This window comes from Anarhichas minor, unplaced genomic scaffold, assembly GCF_050575085.1.
Source record: "Anarhichas minor isolate MPS153535 unplaced genomic scaffold, ASM5057508v1 ptg000053l, whole genome shotgun sequence".
In the NCBI taxonomy this organism is placed as follows: Eukaryota; Metazoa; Chordata; class Actinopteri; order Perciformes; family Anarhichadidae; genus Anarhichas; species Anarhichas minor.
The window spans coordinates 357,501-378,409 of NW_027466499.1; the positions used below are offsets into that span (position 1 = coordinate 357,501).

Below are 20,909 nucleotides of genomic sequence, written 5' to 3' on the forward strand. Positions count from 1 at the left end.
TTCACATGTTTATATATTTATATATATATTATTCCGTAGGTGAGTTGCGATATATCTGGGAGCAGTCTGACTGCCTCTAACTACGCCATCAGCGAACCGGAAGTCCCTAACTTACTATTTAAATATTGTGCATTGGAAAAGTAAAACCTTAATGTATTTATAAACCTGTCGGTCGGTAAAGGACCAATGAACAGCTACGTGACGTCACCACTAACGGCTCTAGACCAATCAGAGAGCGTGTTGACGTCCCGCCCTTCATGTGACAGCTGGAGGGATGGTCAAGTTTCACAGGTGGGAACCGGAAGCAGTAATCCTGCCTTCACAGTAAACGCATCAGATAATCGTGGACGTATCTAAATACTCAAGCGGGACAAAGATGCACCACAAGACTAGTTTATGGCCTCTCCAACCTCATACCCAGAAAGACTCGCCAGCCTCAACTTGCCAACACTAGAATTTCGACACCAACGAGCCGACATGGTTCAAACATTTAAGATACTGAAAGGAATCAACAGCGTACAGTCTGACAGATGTGATGTATGTGGAACAGTATGTTTAAGAAATCCCTTAGCACCACTACGAGAGGCCACGACCTGAAACTACAGGTACAGCACCAGCCTGGTCCACGGAAACCTTTCTTTGCAAGCAGAACAACACCAGTATGGAACAGCCTGAGTCAAGAACCAGTCACCGCCTCCTCAGGACCAGCCTAGGGAGAGAATGGCAACATCATCAAAGCCTACATCAATTCTCCTACTAGTTCACCGTCCAGTCTCACGTATTGCGTTAATACAACTAACAAACCTGGAGACTCAACGAATTTCGGATGAGGATCAAGCCACCACCTTGGTAAAGGGTCTCACTACTCTAACTGGTACCTGATGACCTTTACTAAAGGTCATCTAAATGACAGACACTACGCATCACGTGTGTGGAAGAGTTAAATGTGAAGTTTCATTTGAGATATTAATCATTTTTTCACTGTTGAACTTTGAAACACTCAGCTCGACACGTCTTTTATTTTGGAATCTGTGACCGGAAGCGTGAATCGCGCGGACCCCTTTGACCGTGAGTGTCGCGCGGAGGTTCTGTGTTCATCGGTCACGGTCTCCTTCACGTCTACTAAACATCTCCCATCATTCCTCGTTTCTTTCCAACATGGCGGCCGCCATCCGCCTCCTTCCCGCCGCCGTCACGCTCGCGCTGTTGTCGTGTTTTCCCTCCGCGGTGTCCTCGCGCAGAGACGTGCTCGAGCTCGGTGACGCGGACTTCGACTACCTGTCAACGGGGCACGAGACCATGCTGGTGAAATTCTACGCTCCATGGTAACGGTTAGCTTAGCATAGCTAGCTCATGAGCAGATAACCGTGTTGTTATATTGTGATGTAATAATGGCGGACATTCATCCTCTTCCTCTCCTCCACTCATCCCTCTGTCCTTCCTTTCCTTACCTCCCCTCCTTTGTTTCCCCCATCCTCTGTTTCCCTCCTTCCTTTCTCCCCTCCTTCCTTTCTTCCTCCATCCCTTCCTTCCTCTCCTCTCAGGTGTGGTCATTGTAAGAAATTAGCTCCAGAGTTTGACAAAGCAGCCACGAGACTGAAGGGAAGCGTCCAGCTGGCCAAGGTAACATCTTCATCACCTTCACCTTCATCATCATCAAACCTGTCTCACAGAGTGTTGACGTTCAGTAGAAGTCTGTCAATACATACAATACTGTCTCACCTGTCTCTTCCTGTCTCAGGTGGACTGTACAGCTCACTCAGAGACCTGTGGTCGTTTCGGGGTCTCTGGTTACCCGACCCTGAAGATCTTCAGGAACGGAAGAGACTCCGCCCCCTACGACGGACCTCGCAGCGCAGGTAAACAAAGAAACAAACAAACAAACAAACAAACAAAGAAACAAACGTGTGTGTGTGTGTGTGTGTTTGTGTTTTCTCAGATGGGATCTATCACTACATGAAGAAGCAGACCGGACCAGACTCAGTTCACCTGAAGACTGAAGAAGACCTCCAGACCTTCATCACCCACTACGATGCCAGTGTCGTAGGTTGGTCACGTGTTATTCCTACGTTATGTCACCTGACACGCTGTCACATGATGTCACCTGACTTAACGTGGCATTTGATGTCATGTTACTTTATGTGACATTACTTTGCTTTCATTATGACGTTACCTGTTGTATCATAACAAGCTAGAAGCTAAGTCATGCTATGCTACGTAGCGCCTCCTGTGTGGTTCTATGACCTGTGTGTGTTTCTGTGTCTCAGGTGTGTTTTCAGGTGCAGATGGATCTCATCTGTCAGAGTTCCTGAGAGCTGCAGCTCTGCTGAGAGAACAGTTCAGATTCGCTCACACTGCAGATCTGAAGCTGGGGGAGAAACACGGAGTAAAGTCAGAGTGAGTAGAAACACTGATCCTCATGGACTTCTTCAGCAGGTGGAACCTGATCAGAACCTCAAGCAAAGCTCTACTTGTATCAGGTGACGAGGATGTAAGTTGTACCTGCTGGAGAAGGACTTGAGATATGGCTGAAAGCTCCAAGAATGGCTCAGTAAGCTGGAGTTACTCGGTCACGTTACTCTGTCGTTACTAGGGTTGTCACGATACCAAAATTATGACTTTGATACGATACCTGCCATAAGTATCATGATACCGATACTTACGATACGATACCAGAATTCGATACAATACCACAAATACGATACGATACTGGTATATTTATCTATAATACTAATAAATAAAACATCTGTACGGTTCCCTTTTTTACCAGCTTGTTCCTGCCCAGCTTTTTGAACACTTAACAAATGGCATTAATATTAATGTTTAACCTCTTCGCATCTTTTGAGCCTCTCTCATATTTCCGCTGGCTTTCAAACACAGCTGAAGGGAACTCTGTCTCTGTGTTGCTGCTGACTCTGCTGGCATCTGTCTGTCTGTCTGTGGGAGTGGGTGGGTAAACAATGCTTCATTTACTTGCATAGTGAGTTTGATATTTTCACTTCATATTTTATCTTAATTCATGGAATAATTATTTTTCCTTAACTAAAAATAAAAAGAATTTGCTCAAGATCCACCCTCAGGCTCCACCAGCATGGAGCCATTCTGCATCAATTGTGTTTCATTTAGTTTCATGTGCATTGTGACCTCATGATCATATAGGCTTGTCCTCAAACTAGGCTAAGGCTACTCGTGTTAGCTGTATATGGGTGAGCTTGGGGGTGTTCATGTTTATAATCACATTTGCTTTGAAAAGTTGGGGGTGTCTGTCGTTAAGGTGCTTTGCCATGTTAGACGTGTTGCCTCCCTTTGTCTGTGTGGCTTTGAAACACGTTTTGCAGACGGGTCTCTGTATGTCATTGGGCTTTCCTTCACTGTCTGCAATGTAGCCAAAGTACTTCCAGATTTCACTTCTGGCATTTTTTTTGCCAACAAGCCGAGGACGGTCGGTAAAAGCTCCTGCACTTGATGCCATGTCTCCCCAGCGATCACTCGCTGTGAGTGAGCGCTGGGCAGCCCCGCCCCCTTGCAGTCAATGCGTGCAGGCAGCATGACAGGGAGCGGAACAGTGAGTGCGCTCTGATCGCGCTATTTTAATGAAGTATCGATACAAAAAATATGCAAAATCGTATCGTTTTTAACGTACCGGTACCGCGGTACCTTTTTAGTATCGATACACCGTGCAACATTAGTCGCTACTCTGTGTCGCTACCCTGTGTCGCTACCCTGTCACGTTACTCTGTCACGTTACTCTGTGTCGTTACTCTGTCACGTTACCCTGTGTCGTTACTCTGTGTCGTTACTCTGTGTTGTTACCCTGTCACGTTACCCTGTCACGTTACTCTGTGTCGCTACCCTGTCACGTTACTCTGTGTCGCTACCCTGTCACGTTACTCTGTGTCGTTACCCTGTCACATTACCCTGTGTCGCTACCCTGTGTCGTTACCCTTTCACGTTACCCTGTGTCGCTACTCTGTCACGTTACTCTGTCACGTTACTCTGTCACGTTGATGAAGTATCGATTTAAATAAAATATGCAAAATCGTATCATTTTTAATGTACGGGTACCGCGGTACCTTTTTACAGCCTTTTGCAACATTAGTCGTTACTCTGTGTCGTTACTCTGTGTCGCTACTCTGTGTCGTTACCCTGTGTCGCTACCCTGCGTCGCTACCCTGCGTCGCTACCCTGCGTCGTTACCCTGCGTCGCTACCCTGTCACGTTACCCTGCGTCGCTACTCTGTGTCGCTACTCTGTCACGTTACTCTGTCACGTTACTCTGTGTCGTTACTCTGTCACGTTAGCCTGTCACGTTACCCTGTCACGTTACCCTGTCACCTTACCCTGTGTCGTTACCCTGTCACGTTACCCTGTGTCGCTACCCTGTCACGTTACTCTGTGTCGCTACCCTGTCACGTTACTCTGTGTCGCTACTCTCACGTTACTCTGTCGTTACCCTGTAACATTACCCTGTCGCTACCCTGTGTCGCTACCCTGTCACGTTACCCTGTGTCGCTACCCTGTCACGTTACCCTGTGTTGCTACCCTGTCACGTTACCCTGTCTCGTTACCCTGTGTCGTTACCCTGTGTTGCTACCCTGTCACGTTACCCTGTGTTGCTACCCTGTCACGTTACCCTGTGTTGCTACCCTGTCACGTTACCCTGTCACGTTACCCTGTGTTGCTACCCTGTCACGTTACCCTGTGTCGCTACCCTGTCACGTTACTCTGTGCCGCTACTCTGCCACGTTACTCTGTCGCTACTCTGTCACGTTACTCTGTGTCGTTACTCTGTGTCGTTACTCTGTGTCGCTACTCTGTGTCGCTACTCTGTGTCGCTACCCTGTCACGTTACCCTGTGTTGTTACTCTGTCACGTTACCCTGTGTCGTTACCCTGTCACGTTACCCTGTGTCGCTACCCTGTCACGTTACCCTGTGTCGCTACCCTGTCACGTTACTCTGTGTCGCTACCCTGTCACGTTACTCTGTGTCGCTACTCTCACGTTACTCTGTGTCGTTACCCTGTAACATTACCCTGTCGCTACCCTGTGTCGCTACCCTGTCACGTTACCCTGTGTCGCTACCCTGTGTCGCTACCCTGTCACGTTACCCTGTCACGTTACCCTGTGTCGTTACCCTGTCACGTTACCCTGTCACGTTACCCTGTGTTGCTACCCTGTCACGTTACCCTGTCACGTTACCCTGTGTTGCTACCCTGTCACGTTACCCTGTGTTGCTACCCTGTCACGTTACCCTGTGTTGCTACCCTGTCACGTTACCCTGTGTCGCTACCCTGTCACGTTACTCTGTGCCGCTACTCTGCCACGTTACTCTGTCGCTACTCTGTCGCTACTCTGTCACGTTACTCTGTGTCGTTACTCTGTGTCGCTACTCTGTGTCGCTACTCTGTGTCGCTACTCTGTGTCGCTACCCTGTCACGTTACCCTGTGTCGTTACCCTGTCACGTTACCCTGTGTCGTTACCCTGTCACGTTACCCTGTGTCGTTACTCTGTCACGTTACCCTGTGTCGTTACTCTGTCACGTTACCCTGTGTCGTTACCCTGTCACGTTACCCTGTGTCGTTACTCTGTCACGTTACCCTGTGTCGTTACCCTGTGTCGTTACTCTGTCACGTTACCCTGTGTCGTTACCCTGTGTCGTTACCCTGTGTCGTTACCCTGTCACGTTACCCTGTGTCGCTACCCTGTGTCGTTACCCTGTGTCGCTACCCTGTGTCGTTACCCTGTGTCGTTACCCTGTGTCGTTACCCTGTGTCGCTACCCTGTGTCGTTACCCTGTGTCGTTACCCTGTGTCGTTACCCTGTGTTGTTACCCTGTGTTGTTACTCTGTGTCGTTACCCTGTCACGTTACCCTGTGTCACGTTACCCTGTGCCGCTACTCTGCCACGTTACTCTGTCGCTACTCTGTCGCTACTCTGTCACGTTACTCTGTGTCGTTACTCTGTGTCGCTACTCTGTGTCGCTACTCTGTGTCGCTACCCTGTCACGTTGCCCTGTGTCGTTACTCTGTCACGTTACCCTGTGTCGTTACCCTGTCACGTTACCCTGTGTCGTTACCCTGTCACGTTACCCTGTGTCGTTACCCTGTGTCGTTACCCTGTCACGTTACCCTGTGTCGTTACCCTGTGTCGTTACCCTGTCACGTTACCCTGTGTCGTTACCCTGTCACGTTACCCTGTGTCGTTACTCTGTCACGTTACCCTGTGTCGTTACCCTGTGTCGTTACCCTGTGTCGTTACCCTGTGTCGTTACCCTGTCACGTTACCCTGTGTCGCTACCCTGTGTCGCTACCCTGTGTCGCTACCCTGTGTCGTTACCCTGTGTCGCTACCCTGTGTCGCTACCCTGTGTCGCTACCCTGTGTCGCTACCCTGTGTCACTACTCTGACGTTACTCTGTCACGTTACTCTGTCACGTTACTCTGTGTTGTTACTCTGTGTCGTAACTCTGTGACGTTACTCTGTGACGTTACTCTGTGTCGTTACTCTGTCACGTTACCCTGTGCCGCTACTCTGCCACGTTACTCTGTCGCTACTCTGTCGCTACTCTGTCACGTTACTCTGTGTCGTTACTCTGTGTCGCTACTCTGTGTCGCTACTCTGTGTCGCTACCCTGTCACGTTGCCCTGTGTCGTTACTCTGTCACGTTACCCTGTGTCGTTACCCTGTCACGTTACCCTGTGTCGTTACCCTGTCACGTTACCCTGTGTCGTTACCCTGTGTCGTTACCCTGTCACGTTACCCTGTGTCGTTACCCTGTGTCGTTACCCTGTCACGTTACCCTGTGTCGTTACCCTGTCACGTTACCCCGTGTCGTTACTCTGTCACGTTACCCTGTGTCGTTACCCTGTGTCGTTACCCTGTGTCGTTACCCTGTGTCGTTACCCTGTCACGTTACCCTGTGTCGCTACCCTGTGTCGCTACCCTGTGTCGCTACCCTGTGTCGTTACCCTGTGTCGCTACCCTGTGTCGCTACCCTGTGTCGCTACCCTGTGTCGCTACTCTGACGTTACTCTGTCACGTTACTCTGTCACGTTACTCTGTGTTGTTACTCTGTGTCGTAACTCTGTGACGTTACTCTGTGACGTTACTCTGTGTCGTTACTCTGTCACGTTACTCTGTGTCGTTACTCTGTCAGGGTACTCTGTCAGGTTACAATATAAAGTTACTTTGTGTTGCGTTACTTCATGTTACATGACAGCACATTTGTTCATGTGAATTGACATTATATTTTTTATTTATTTTTCAGGGGTGTGTTGTTGTTCAGACCTCCCAGACTGTCCAATAAGTTTGAGGAGAATGTCGTGGTCTTTCAAGATTTCCTGACCATCGGGTCTCTGAGACGCTTTATCAGAGATAACATGTAAGACTCTCTCATTCACTTCAATATAGTTTGATCACAGCAGCATCTAGTGGCTAATACAGGAACTACTTGTCTCTCTCTCTCTACCTGTCGGTCTGCAGTTATGGTCTTTGTCCTCACATGACTGTGGAGAACAGAGATAGTCTGAGAGTTCGTGACCTGCTGACAGCGTACTATGACCTCGACTTCCATCGCAACATCCGAGGGTCCAACTATTGGAGAAACAGGTAACACACATGTACAGGTAACACACATGTACAGGTAACACACATGTACAGGTAACACACATCTCACAATCTCGACCACCTTTGTTTTTGTCGTTGAGCCCCGCCTCTTGTGTCTCATTGCCAGGGTGATGAAGATGGCGTCTACATTTTCAAGGCGTGGCCTGACATTCTCTGTTGCCAATAAGAAGGACTTCCTGTTTGAGTTGGAGGATGACTTCGGTCTCGGGACATCAGACGGGGGGGACCTGCCGTTCGTCACCATCCGGACCAAACTGGGCCACAAGTACACCATGAGAGAGGAGTTCACGTACGTAACCAGGCCAAACCAGGCTAATATAATACACCACGTGTTGGGCCAATCAGATCTGTGATAACTCTTTTACATGATGTTTCAGTACTCAGGTTATTGATTGTGGTCTCTGTGTTTCAGGAGAGATGGTCAGTCTTTGGAGAGGTTTCTAGACGATTATTTTGCAGGTCGACTCAAACGTTACATTAAGTCTGAACCGGTACCTGAGAGAAACACGGCTGCTGTGAAGGTGAGAATAAGACTTTTATCCTGATATGATCAGCATCTCTCAGGTCTGATTTCTAACTCTTTGACCCTCTGACTCTTTGACCCTTTGACCCTCTGACTCTTTGACCCTCCGACTGTCTGACTCTTTGACCCTCTGGCTCTTTGACCCTCTGACTCTTTGACTGTTTGACCTTTGACTCTCTGACCTTGCAGGTGGTTGTTGCAGAGTCTTTTGATGACGTCGTCAATGATCGAGAGAAAGATGTTCTGATCCAGTTTTACTCTCGGTCCTGTTCACACTGCAAGAAACTGGAGCCGGTCTACAGAGAGCTGGCTGAGACGGTAGGTCATCATCAGAACATCTCTGTAGGACCACATGTCCCATCAGCCCTGTTACGTCTTTATTGTAACTAAACACTGAGAGGATATCTAGTGGTTTAGGGTTCTAGTGGCTCTATATATGTAATCCATGATATTCTCAGGACCAGAGTCCAGAAGCTCCTCTTCTGGTCCTGGTCTTCATGTCTTCATTTCTCCATGTCTTCATGTCTCCATGTCTTCGTGATGTAACGAGGACTCGTCTCTGGTCTCCATGTCTTCATGATGTAACGAGGACTCGTCTCTGGTCTCCATGTCTTCATGATGTAACGAGGACTCGTCTTCATGTCTTCATGATGTAACAAGGACTCGTCTCTGGTCTTCATGTCTTCATGATGTAACGAGGACTCGTCTCTGGTCTCCATGTCTTCATGATGTAACGAGGACTCGTCTCTGGTCTCCATGTCTTCATGATGTAACAAGGACTGGTCTTCATGATGTAACAAGGACTCGTCTCTGGTCTCCATGTCTTCATGATGTAACGAGGACTCGTCTCTGGTCTTCATGTCTTCATGATGTAACGAGGACTCGTCTCTGGTCTCCATGTCTTCATGATGTAACGAGGACTCGTCTCTGGTCTCCATGTCTTCATGATGTAACAAGGACTGGTCTTCATGATGTAACGAGGACTCGTCTCTGGTCTCCATGTCTTCATGATGTAACGAGGACTCTTCTCTGGTCTTCATGATGTAACGAGGACTCGTCTCTGGTCTTCATGATGTAACGAGGACTCGTCTCTGGTCTCCATGTCTTCATGATGTAGCGAGGACTCGTCTCCATGTCTTCATGATGTAACGAGGACTCGTCTCTGGTCTCCATGTCTTCATGATGTAACGAGGACTCGTCTCTGGTCTTCATGATGTAACGAGGACTGGTCTTCATGATGTAACGAGGACTCGTCTCTGGTCTCCATGTCTTCATGATATAACGAGGACTCGTCTCTGGTCTCCATGTCTTCATGATGTAACGAGGACTCGTCTCTGGTCTCCATGTCTTCATGATATAACGAGGACTCGTCTCTGGTCTCCATGTCTTCATGATGTAACGAGGACTCGTCTCTGGTCTCCATGTCTTCATGATGTAACGAGGACTCGTCTCTGGTCTTCATGATGTAACGAGGACTCGTCTCTGGTCTCCATGTCTTCATGATATAACGAGGACTCGTCTCTGGTCTCCATGTCTTCATGATGTAACGAGGACTCGTCTCTGGTCTCCATGTCTTCATGATGTGACGAGGACTCGTCTCTGGTCTCCATGTCTTCATGATGTAACGAGGACTCGTCTCTGGTCTCCATGTCTTCATGATGTAACGAGGACTCGTCTCTGGTCTCCATGTCTTCATGATATAACGAGGACTCGTCTCTGGTCTCCATGTCTTCATGATGTAACGAGGACTCGTCTCTGGTCTTCATGATGTAACGAGGACTCGTCTCTGGTCTCCATGTCTTCATGATATAACGAGGACTCGTCTCTGGTCTCCATGTCTTCATGATGTAACGAGGACTCGTCTCTGGTCTCCATGTCTTCATGATGTAACGAGGACTCGTCTCTGGTCTTCATGATGTAACGAGGACTCGTCTCTGGTCTCCATGTCTTCATGATATAACGAGGACTCGTCTCTGGTCTCCATGTCTTCATGATGTAACGAGGACTCGTCTCTGGTCTCCATGTCTTCATGATGTAACGAGGACTCGTCTCTGGTCTTCATGATGTAACGAGGACTCGTCTCCATGTCTCCATGTCTTCATGATATAACGAGGACTCGTCTCTGGTCTCCATGTCTTCATGATGTAACGAGGACTCGTCTCTGGTCTCCATGTCTTCATGATGTAACGAGGACTCGTCTCTGGTCTCCATGTCTTCATGATGTAACGAGGACTCGTCTTCATGATGTAACAAGGACTCGTCTCTGGTCTTCATGTCTTCATGATGTAACGAGGACTCGTCTCTGGTCTCCATGTCTTCATGATGTAACGAGGACTCGTCTCTGGTCTCCATGTCTTCATGATGTAACAAGGACTGGTCTTCATGATGTAACAAGGACTCGTCTCTGGTCTCCATGTCTTCATGATGTAACGAGGACTCGTCTCTGGTCTTCATGTCTTCATGATGTAACGAGGACTCGTCTCTGGTCTCCATGTCTTCATGATGTAACGAGGACTCGTCTCTGGTCTCCATGTCTTCATGATGTAACAAGGACTGGTCTTCATGATGTAACGAGGACTCGTCTCTGGTCTCCATGTCTTCATGATGTAACGAGGACTCTTCTCTGGTCTTCATGATGTAACGAGGACTCGTCTCTGGTCTTCATGATGTAACGAGGACTCGTCTCTGGTCTCCATGTCTTCATGATGTAGCGAGGACTCGTCTCCATGTCTTCATGATGTAACGAGGACTCGTCTCTGGTCTCCATGTCTTCATGATGTAACGAGGACTCGTCTCTGGTCTTCATGATGTAACGAGGACTGGTCTTCATGATGTAACGAGGACTCGTCTCGTCTCCATGTCTTCATGATATAACGAGGACTCGTCTCTGGTCTCCATGTCTTCATGATGTAACGAGGACTCGTCTCTGGTCTCCATGTCTTCATGATATAACGAGGACTCGTCTCTGGTCTCCATGTCTTCATGATGTAACGAGGACTCGTCTCTGGTCTTCATGATGTAACGAGGACTCGTCTCTGGTCTCCATGTCTTCATGATATAACGAGGACTCGTCTCTGGTCTCCATGTCTTCATGATGTAACGAGGACTCGTCTCTGGTCTCCATGTCTTCATGATGTAACGAGGACTCGTCTCTGGTCTCCATGTCTTCATGATGTAACGAGGACTCGTCTCCATGTCTCCATGTCTTCATGATATAACGAGGACTCGTCTCTGGTCTCCATGTCTTCATGATGTAACGAGGACTCGTCTCTGGTCTCCATGTCTTCATGATGTAACGAGGACTCGTCTCTGGTCTCCATGTCTTCATGATATAACGAGGACTCGTCTCTGGTCTCCATGTCTTCATGATGTAACGAGGACTCGTCTCTGGTCTTCATGATGTAACGAGGACTCGTCTCTGGTCTCCATGTCTTCATGATATAACGAGGACTCGTCTCTGGTCTCCATGTCTTCATGATGTAACGAGGACTCGTCTCTGGTCTCCATGTCTTCATGATGTAACGAGGACTCGTCTCTGGTCTCCATGTCTTCATGATGTAACGAGGACTCGTCTCTGGTCTTCATGATGTAACGAGGACTCGTCTCTGGTCTCCATGTCTTCATGATATAACGAGGACTCGTCTCTGGTCTCCATGTCTTCATGATGTAACGAGGACTCGTCTCTGGTCTCCATGTCTTCATGATGTAACGAGGACTCGTCTCTGGTCTTCATGATGTAACGAGGACTCGTCTCCATGTCTCCATGTCTTCATGATATAACGAGGACTCGTCTCTGGTCTCCATGTCTTCATGATGTAACGAGGACTCGTCTCTGGTCTCCATGTCTTCATGATGTAACGAGGACTCGTCTCTGGTCTCCATGTCTTCATGATATAACGAGGACTCGTCTCTGGTCTCCATGTCTTCATGATGTAACGAGGACTCGTCTCTGGTCTTCATGATGTAACGAGGACTCGTCTCTGGTCTCCATGTCTTCATGATATAACGAGGACTCGTCTCTGGTCTCCATGTCTTCATGATGTAACGAGGACTCGTCTCTGGTCTCCATGTCTTCATGATGTAACGAGGACTCGTCTCTGGTCTTCATGATGTAACGAGGACTCGTCTCCATGTCTTCATGTCTTCATGATGTAACGAGGACTCGTCTCTGATCTCCATGTCTTCATGATGTAACGAGGACTGGTCTCTGGTCTCCATGTCTTCATGATGTAACGAGGAGTTGTCTCTGGTCTCCATGTCTTCATGATGTAACAAGGACTGGTCTTCATGATGTAACGAGGACTCGTCTCTGGTCTCCATGTCTTCATGATGTAACGAGGACTCGTCTCTGGTCTCCATGTCTTCATGATGTAACGAGGACTCGTCTCTGGTCTCCATGTCTTCATGATATAACGAGGACTCGTCTCTGGTCTCCATGTCTTCATGATGTAACGAGGACTCGTCTCCATGTCTTTATGATGTAACCAGGACTCGTCTCTGGTCTCCATGTCTTCATGATGTAACGAGGACTCGTCTCTGGTCTCCATGTCTTCATGATGTAACGAGGACTCGTCTCTGGTCTCCATGTCTTCATGATGTAACGAGGACTCGTCTCTGGTCTCCATGTCTTCATGATGTAACGAGGACTCGTCTCTGGTCTCCATGTCTTCATGATGTAACGAGGACTCGTCTCTGGTCTTCATGATGTAACGAGGACTTGTCTCTGGTCTCCATGTCTTCATGATGTAACGAGGAGTTGTCTCTGGTCTCCATGTCTTCATGATGTAACAAGGACTGGTCTTCATGATGTAACGAGGACTCATCTCTGGTCTCCATGTCTTCATGATGTAACGAGGAGTTGTCTCTGGTCTCCATGTCTTCATGATGTAACAAGGACTGGTCTTCATGATGTAACGAGGACTCATCTCTGGTCTCCATGTCTTCATGATGTAACGAGGACTCTTCTCTGGTCTCCATGTCTTCATGATGTAACGAGAACTCTTCTCTGGTCTCCATGTCTTCATGATGTAACGAGGACTCTTCTCTGGTCTCCATGTCTTCATGATGTAACGAGGACTCGTCTCTGGTCTCCATGTCTTCATGATGTAACGAGGACTCGTCTCCGGTCTCCATGTCTTCATGATGTAACGAGGACTCTTCTCTGGTCTCCATGTCTTCATGATGTAACGAGGACTCTTCTCTGGTCTCCATGTCTTCATGATGTAACGAGGACTCGTCTCTGGTCTTCATGTCTTTGTCTTCGTGTCTCCATGTCTTTGTGTTTGCATGATGTAACGAGGACTAGTCTCTGGTCTCCATGTCTTCATGACTTTGTCTTCGTGTCTCCATGTCTTTGTGTTTGCATGATGTAATGAGGACTAGTCTCTGGTCTTCATGTCTTTGTCTTCGTGTCTCCATGTCTTTGTGTTTGCATGACGTAACGAGGACTAGTCTCTGGTCTTCATGTCTTTGTCTTCGTGTCTCCATGTCTTTGTGTTTGCATGATGTAACGAGGACTAGTCTCTGGTCTCCATGTCTTTATGTCTTCATGTCTTTGTCTTCGTGTCTCCATGTCTTTGTGTTTGCATGATGTAACGAGGACTAGTCTCTGGTCTTCATGTCTTTGTCTTCGTGTCTCCATGTCTTTGTGTTTACATGATGTAACGAGGACTAGTCTCTGGTCTTCATGTCTTTATGTCTTCATGTCTTTGTCTTCGTGTCTCCATGTCTTTGTGTTTGCATGATGTAACGAGGACTAGTCTCTGGTCTTCATGTCTTTATGTCTTCATGTCTTTGTCTTCGTTTCTCCATGTCTTTGTGTTTGCATGATGTAGCGAGAACTTGTCTCTGGTCTCCATGTCTTTATGTCTTCTGGTCTCTGGTCTTCGTGATGTAACGAGGACTCTTCTCCGTCCTCAGCTGTCATCTGATCCAAACATCGTCATCGCCAAGATGAACGCCGCTGACAACGACGTCCCGCTGGGATACGACGTCCAGGGGTGAGAGCGGTTTACAGCTGGACGGGGATCAGGTCTTCATTCTGGTCTCTGTGAGGGATCAGGTCTTCATTCTGGTATCTGTCTCTCTGCAGGTATCCCACCATTTATTTTGCTCCAGTGGGGAAGAAGGACGAGCCCATCAGATACGAGGTGAACACACACTAGCTGTAGCTGTGTCTCAGTTCAGGGGCTGCATCCTCCGGAGGACCCAGCCTTCACGGTCTACGTGGGCCGCGTCCTTTGAGAACCGCGAAGGCTGGACCGTGCGGTCTCCGAAATGAGACGTTGTATGTATGTATGTATGTATGTATATATATATGTATATATATATATATATATGTATATGTGTATATATATGTATATGTGTATATGTATATATACAGTGGGTACGGAAAGTATTCAGACCCCTTTAAATTTTTCACTCTTTGTTTCATTGCAGCCATTTGCTAAAATCAAAAAAGTTCATTTTATTTCTCATTAATGTACACTCAGCACCCCATCTTGACAGAAAAAAACAGAAATGTAGAAATTTTTGCAAATTTACTAAAAAAGAAAAACTGAAATATCACATGGTCATAAGTATTCAGACCCTTTGCTGTGACACTCATATTTAACTCACATGCTGTCCATTTCTTCTGATCCTCCTTGAGATGGTTCTACGCCTTCATTGGAGTCCAGCTGTGTTTAATTAAACTGATTGGACTTGATTAGGAAAGGCACACACCTGTCTATATAAGACCTTACAACTCACAGTGCACGTCAGAGCAAATGAGAATCATGAGGTCGAAGGAACTGCCCAAGGAGCTCAGAGACAGAATTGTGGCAAGGCACAGATCTGGCCACGGTTACAAAATAATTTCTGCAGCACTCAAGGTTCCTAAGAGCACAGTGGCCTCCATAATCCTTAAATGGAAGAAGTTTGGGATGACCAGAACTCTTCCTAGACCTGGCCGTCCAGCCAAACTGAGCAATCGTGGAAGAAGAGCCTTGGTGAGAGAGGTAAAGAAGAACCCAAAGATCACTGTGGCTGAGCTCCAGAGATGCAGTAGGGAGATGGGAGAAAGTTCCACAAAGTCAACTATCACTGCAGCCCTCCACCAGTCGGGGCTTTATGGCAGAGTGGCCCGACGGAAGCCTCTCCTCAGTGCAAGACATATGAAAGCCCGCATAGAGTTTGCCAAAAAACACATGGACTCCCAGACTATGAGAAATAAGATTCTCTGGTCTGATGAGACCAAGATTGAACTTTTTGGCGTTAATTCTAAGCAGTATGTGTGGAGAAAACCAGGCACTGCTCATCGCCTGCCCAATACAATCCCAACAGTGAAACATGGTGGTGGCAGCATCATGCTATGGGGGTGTTTTTCAGCTGCAGGGACAGGACGACTGGTTGCAATTGAAGGAAAGATGAATGCGGCCAAGTACAGAGATATCCTGGAAGAAAACCTCTTCCAGAGTGCTCTGGGCCGAAGGTTCACCTTCCAACAAGACAATGACCCTAAGCACACAGCTAAAATAACAAAGGAGTGGCTTCGAACAACTCTGACCATTCTTGACTGGCCCAGCCAGAGCCCTGACCTAAACCCAATTGAGCATCTCTGGAGAGACCTGAAAATGGCTGTCCACCAACATTCACCATCCAACCTGACGGAACTGGAGAGGATCTGCAAGGAAGAATGGCAGAGGATCCCCAAATCCAGGTGTGAAAAACTTGTTGCATCATTCCCAAGAAGACTCATGGCTGTACTAGCTCAAAAGGGTGCTTCTACTCAATACTGAGCAAAGGGTCTGAATACTTATGACCATGTGATATTTCAGTTTTTCTTTTTTAATAAATTTGCAGAAATTTCTACATTTCTGTTTTTTTCTGTCAAGATTGGGGTGCTGAGTGTACATTAATGAGAAATAAAATTAACTTTTTTGATTTTAGCAAATGGCTGCAATGAAACAAAGAGTGAAAAATTTAAAGGGGTCTGAATACTTTCCGTACCCACTATATATGTGTGTGTGTGTGTGTGTGTGTGTGTGTGTGTGTGTGTGTGTGTGTGTGTGTGTGTGTGTGTGTGTGTGTGTGTGTGTGTGTGTGTGTGTGTGTGTGTGTGTGTGTGTGTGTGTGTGTGTGTGTGTGTGTGTGTGTGTGTGTGTGTGTGTGTGTGTGTGTGTGTGTGTGTGTGTGTGTGTGTGTGTGTGTGTGTGTATATGTGTGTGTGTGTGTGTGTGTGTGTATATATGTATATGTGTGTGTATATATGTATATGTGTGTGTATATATGTATATGTGTGTGTATATATATGTGTGTGTGTGTATATATATGTATATGTGTGTGTATATATATGTATGTGTGTGTGTGTGTGTGTGTGTGTGTGTGTATATGTATATGTGTATATGTGTGTGTGTGTGTGTGTGTGTGTATGTATATATATGTGTGTATGTATATATATGTGTGTATGTATATATATATGTGTGTATGTATATATGTGTATGTGTGTGTATGTATGTGTGTATATATATATGTGTATGTGTGTGTATGTATGTGTGTATGTATGTCTATGTGTGTATGTATATATATGTGTGTATATGTATATATGTGTGTGTATATATGTGTGTGTGTGTATATATGTGTGTGTGTGTATATGTGTATATGTATATACATGTGTGTATATGTATATATATATATGTATATGTATGTCTATGTGTATATGTATATACGTATATGTATGTCTATGTGTATATGTATATACGTATATGTGTGTATATACGTATATGTGTATGTATATATATTAGGGGTGTAACAATACGCGTATTCGTATTGAACCGTTCGGTACGAGGCTCACGGTTCGGTACGCATGACGAACCGAACAATACGTTTGAATAATACTAGTGCATTTGGAAAATGCAGAAGCTTAAATTGTGGGAAATATTATGTTTTCGGTGGAGCCACTGTTCTCAAACTGGCAACCCACATGACGTAACGGACAGCGTGCTCTCTGACACGCCCACCACCAAAGAAAAATGTTCTACTCCAGTCGGGCACTTTTGCGCTGTGAGACACGCTGTGTGTAGCGGCTACACGGAGCTAGCTCGGTGCAGTATGGCTAGTAATAGACCAGAAATAGAAGATCCTCCAACGACCTGCAGGTCTGGTGTTTGGAGCCACTTTGGTTTCTCTGTGAACTATGAGGGCGATGGCGAGAGAGTGGTGGATAAAAAAAACAACGGTATGTCTCATTTGCTACACGAGTGGCTACATCGGTGTGAATACCTCAAACATGTTAACCAATTTATGCCGACATCACCCCAGTGTGGCAGTGGGTGGAACTAAACGAAAACCTGGAGCAGCACACACACTTCAAACTCTCCCCGAAGCGTTTAAGCAGCTGTTCACTACCGATAGAACAGAGCTAAAGCATCACCACGGCGATTGGTACATTTATAGCCGCGGACATGAGACGGACTCTGTAGTGGTAAACGCAGCTTCATGAACCTGCTGAATGTTATTGAGCCCCGTTACACAATTCCTTCACGAGCCCATTTCAGCCAAACCGTAATTCCCGCTTTGTACAAGAAAACAAAAGCACGAGTGGAGAATCGAATGTCCGAGGCTCCCGCTGTTGCTCTGACAACAGATGCCTGGACGTCGAGGGTTACACAAAGCTACCTGACTGTAACGCGCATCGCCTGACTAACGCGCATCACCTGACTGTAACACACATCACCTGACCACTGAATGGGAGATGAAGAGCCACGTTCACTCAGGTTTAGTTCCATCATTGTTCATACTAAAATGATGATGGAGAAGATGTAAGTAACAATACTACATAACATTTTTTAAGGAGCAGTTTTTGTTTTTTATGCTTATGTGTTGCTAAGAAGACACCCCAGAAGATGGGTCACTCAGGTATACTTCCATCATTGTTCAAAGTCAAAGAATAACTTTATGATGTTAGTTTTAATGAATAAATATATTTTAAAATCAAGTACGTTTCTCTGGCATTTATAGTTTTCTACTGTATTGTAAACGTACCGAACAGTGGCACCACTGTATCGTACCGAATCAAACCGTGAATTTTGTGAACCCTCTGGGTGTTAACGGCTCTTTGCGTTAACGACTCTTTTTGTCTTCAGGGGGGTCGAGAGCTCAGAGACTTCCTGAAGTTCCTGAAAAGCGAGGCGAGTCACCGCCTGGTTGTCGGCGGATTGAAGACTGAACTCTAACAGGTTTTCATCCAACCAGCTGGTCAGGACCTGAAGCGGTCCAATCAGATTCCTCCACTATCATGATGTCATCGGTGACATCACCGGTCTGCCTGCTGAATGTTTTTTTTAATATTTTTATTTCTGTTTGGAGACGTTTACGTGATGGACTAAGGGGTCTTTTGAAAGGCATTCTGGGAAACGTAGTAAAACCGGGAGTACGACAGATCTGATAATAATTTATCAGTTTATGTTACTTTTTTAAATCAGGTGATTTGTTTGTATTTGTGAGAAGTTAGTTTGGGCTTTTTGCAGCGTAGTCTAGAGCAGCGGTCCCCAACCACCGAGCCACGGACCGGTACCGCGCCGTGGATCATTTGGTACCGGGCCGCACAAAAAGAATAAATATTATATTATTTCCGTTTTGTTGATTATCAGAGTCTGAAAGAAGTTTTATTTTGAAAAATGACCGGATTCTCTCGCAATGTCATCCGCCTGTGCCTCTTGACATATCAAGATGCTCGTCTCGGTCACTTGATACGTTACCTCAAAAATTAAGCCCACAAACTAGCGAAAATGAGTGAATAACTTTTGGAGAGCTTCTTTGCAAAGAGGAAAGAAAGCTTAATTTAACAGACAATATCAGGAGTCTGATTAAATATCAGGAGTGATTCTGACGCGCCAAACCCGCTCTGCAGAACATGTGGTGACAGAGGAAGATCAGCTGCTGGAGATTGTAAATGACGGTGGCCTTAAAAGTATGTTTGAGACAACAACTCTGCTGGTGTTTGGATTAAAATCAAGGCTGAATATCCTGAGATCGCCACTAAAGCACTGAAACCCTGCTTCCATTTCATACATCCTCTCTGTGAAGCGGGATGTTCTGCAGTGACAGCAATCAAAACTAAACGGAGTAGACTGGACATCAGGAACAGACTTCGGGTGTCTTTGTCTCCCGTTACCCCCAGATGGACCGTCTCGTTGCAAAGAAACAAGCTCAGGGCTCCACTGATTCAGAGTTATTGTGAGTTGTATTATTTATGCATTTCATATTTGTTTTCATGCCGATCGTATCATTTTATTTCGTCATGTTTTTCCGCCACACCTTGAAGGCCGGTCCGTGAAAATATTGTCTTACATGAAACCGGTCCATGGCGCAAAAAAGGTTGAGGACCTCTGATCTGGAGGACGGTCATCAAACGATCAATCAATAAATATATCTTTATTTCAACACAATATTCACAGAGTGACAGACAGGGGTTCTTGGTTGTTTCATCATGTTTTTATTTATATTAATTGATTTCATTGTGTTTTTATTTATATTAATTGATTTCATTGTGTTTTTTATTTATATTAATTGATTTCATTGTGTTTTTTATTTGTATTAATTGATTTCATTGTGTTTTTTATTTATATTAATTGATTTCATTGTGTTTTGTATTTGTATTAATTGATTTCATTGTGTTTTTTTATTTGTATTAATTGATTTCATTGTGTTTTTTTATTTGTATTAATTGATTTCATTGTGTTTTTTTATTTATATTAATTGATTTCATTGTGTTTTTTATTTGTATTGATTTCATTGTGCTTTTTTAATTTATATTAATTGATTTCATTGTTTTTTTAAATTTATATTAATTGATTTCATTGTGTTTTTTAATTTATATTAATTGATTTCATTGTTTTTTTTATTTATATATATTGATTCATTGTTTTTTTATTTATATTAATTGATTTCATTGTGTTTTTTAAATTTATATTGATTCATTGTTTTTTTTATTTATATATATTGATTTCATTGTTTTTTTTATTTATATTAATTGATTTCAGTTTGTTTTTTATTTATATTAATTGATTTCAGTGTGTTTTTTATTTATATTAATTGATTTCATTGTGTTTTATTTATATTAATTGATTTCATTGTGTTTTTTTAAATTTATTGATTTCATTGTGTTTTTTTAAATTTATATTGATTTCATTGTGTTTTTTTAATTTATATTGATTTCATTGTTTTTTTAATTTATATTTATTGATTTCATTGTTTTTTAATTTATATTTATTGATTTCATTGTTTTTTAATTCATATTAATTGATTTCAGTGTGTTTTTAATTTATATTTGATTTTATTGTCTTTATTTATATTAATTGATTTCATGTTTGTGTATTTTAATATTAGCAGAGCTTCTTTATATATTTAGTATTTAATAAAACTTCATGATTTAATATCATAATAAAGTTTTTCTCTTAAATCTGTGATTCTTCTTAACTTCTCATTATGTGAAGATATTTGTTTCTATTAAAATAATAAATATCACAACGAACAAAACTAAATTATACTTCATTAAATCTATAAGTGTAAATATAACATGAATAAACACTTTAACAGGTTTATCACATGTTTTATTGATTAAAGTATGTCATCACTGAGAAGTATTTCTAATAAATACTGTGTAAATTATATTTATTGTTATAGGAATCCTTAAATATGTTTTTAACACAATAAACTAAACTAACAATCTATAATATACTAAATATATATACTATATAATATACTGTAATATATAATA

General features: G+C 44.5%; 1 protein-coding gene across 3 annotated transcripts; it reads left to right on the top strand.

Annotated features, from left to right (window-relative positions):
• Positions 1–1,061: 1,061 nt before the first annotated feature.
• On the top strand, positions 1,062–20,591 carry pdia8 (protein disulfide isomerase family A, member 8). 3 transcript variants are annotated; one of them, XR_012947384.1, is made up of 13 exons: positions 1,062–1,325; positions 1,545–1,623; positions 1,742–1,859; positions 1,940–2,047; positions 2,268–2,397; positions 7,268–7,381; positions 7,483–7,608; positions 7,733–7,915; positions 8,039–8,147; positions 8,339–8,467; positions 14,069–14,148; positions 14,241–14,439; positions 18,274–20,591. XR_012947384.1 is itself a non-coding variant. In XM_076075566.1 (13 exons), the coding sequence occupies exons 1-13, from the start codon at positions 1,159–1,161 to the stop codon at positions 18,361–18,363; spliced, it is 1,491 nt and encodes a 496-aa protein (XP_075931681.1). In that variant the 5' UTR covers positions 1,062–1,158; the 3' UTR covers positions 18,364–20,591. The 3 variants fall into 3 exon arrangements, 1 of the variants encoding a protein (XP_075931681.1); XR_012947385.1 differs by having other exon boundaries at positions 14,241–14,435; XM_076075566.1 differs by having other exon boundaries at positions 14,241–14,298.
• Positions 20,592–20,909: the final 318 nt, after the last annotated feature.

Bases quoted from the DNA above. Each gene is read 5' to 3' on its own strand.
- pdia8 (XM_076075566.1), top strand. From the start codon at position 1,159: ATGGCGGCCGCCATCCGCCTCCTTCCCGCCGCCGTCACGCTCGCGCTG. The intron at 1,326-1,544 runs GTAACGGTTAGC...CTCTCCTCTCAG, and splicing joins GTGAAATTCTACGCTCCATG to GTGTGGTCATTGTAAGAAAT. The intron at 7,609-7,732 runs GTAACACACATG...TCTCATTGCCAG, and splicing joins TCCAACTATTGGAGAAACAG to GGTGATGAAGATGGCGTCTA.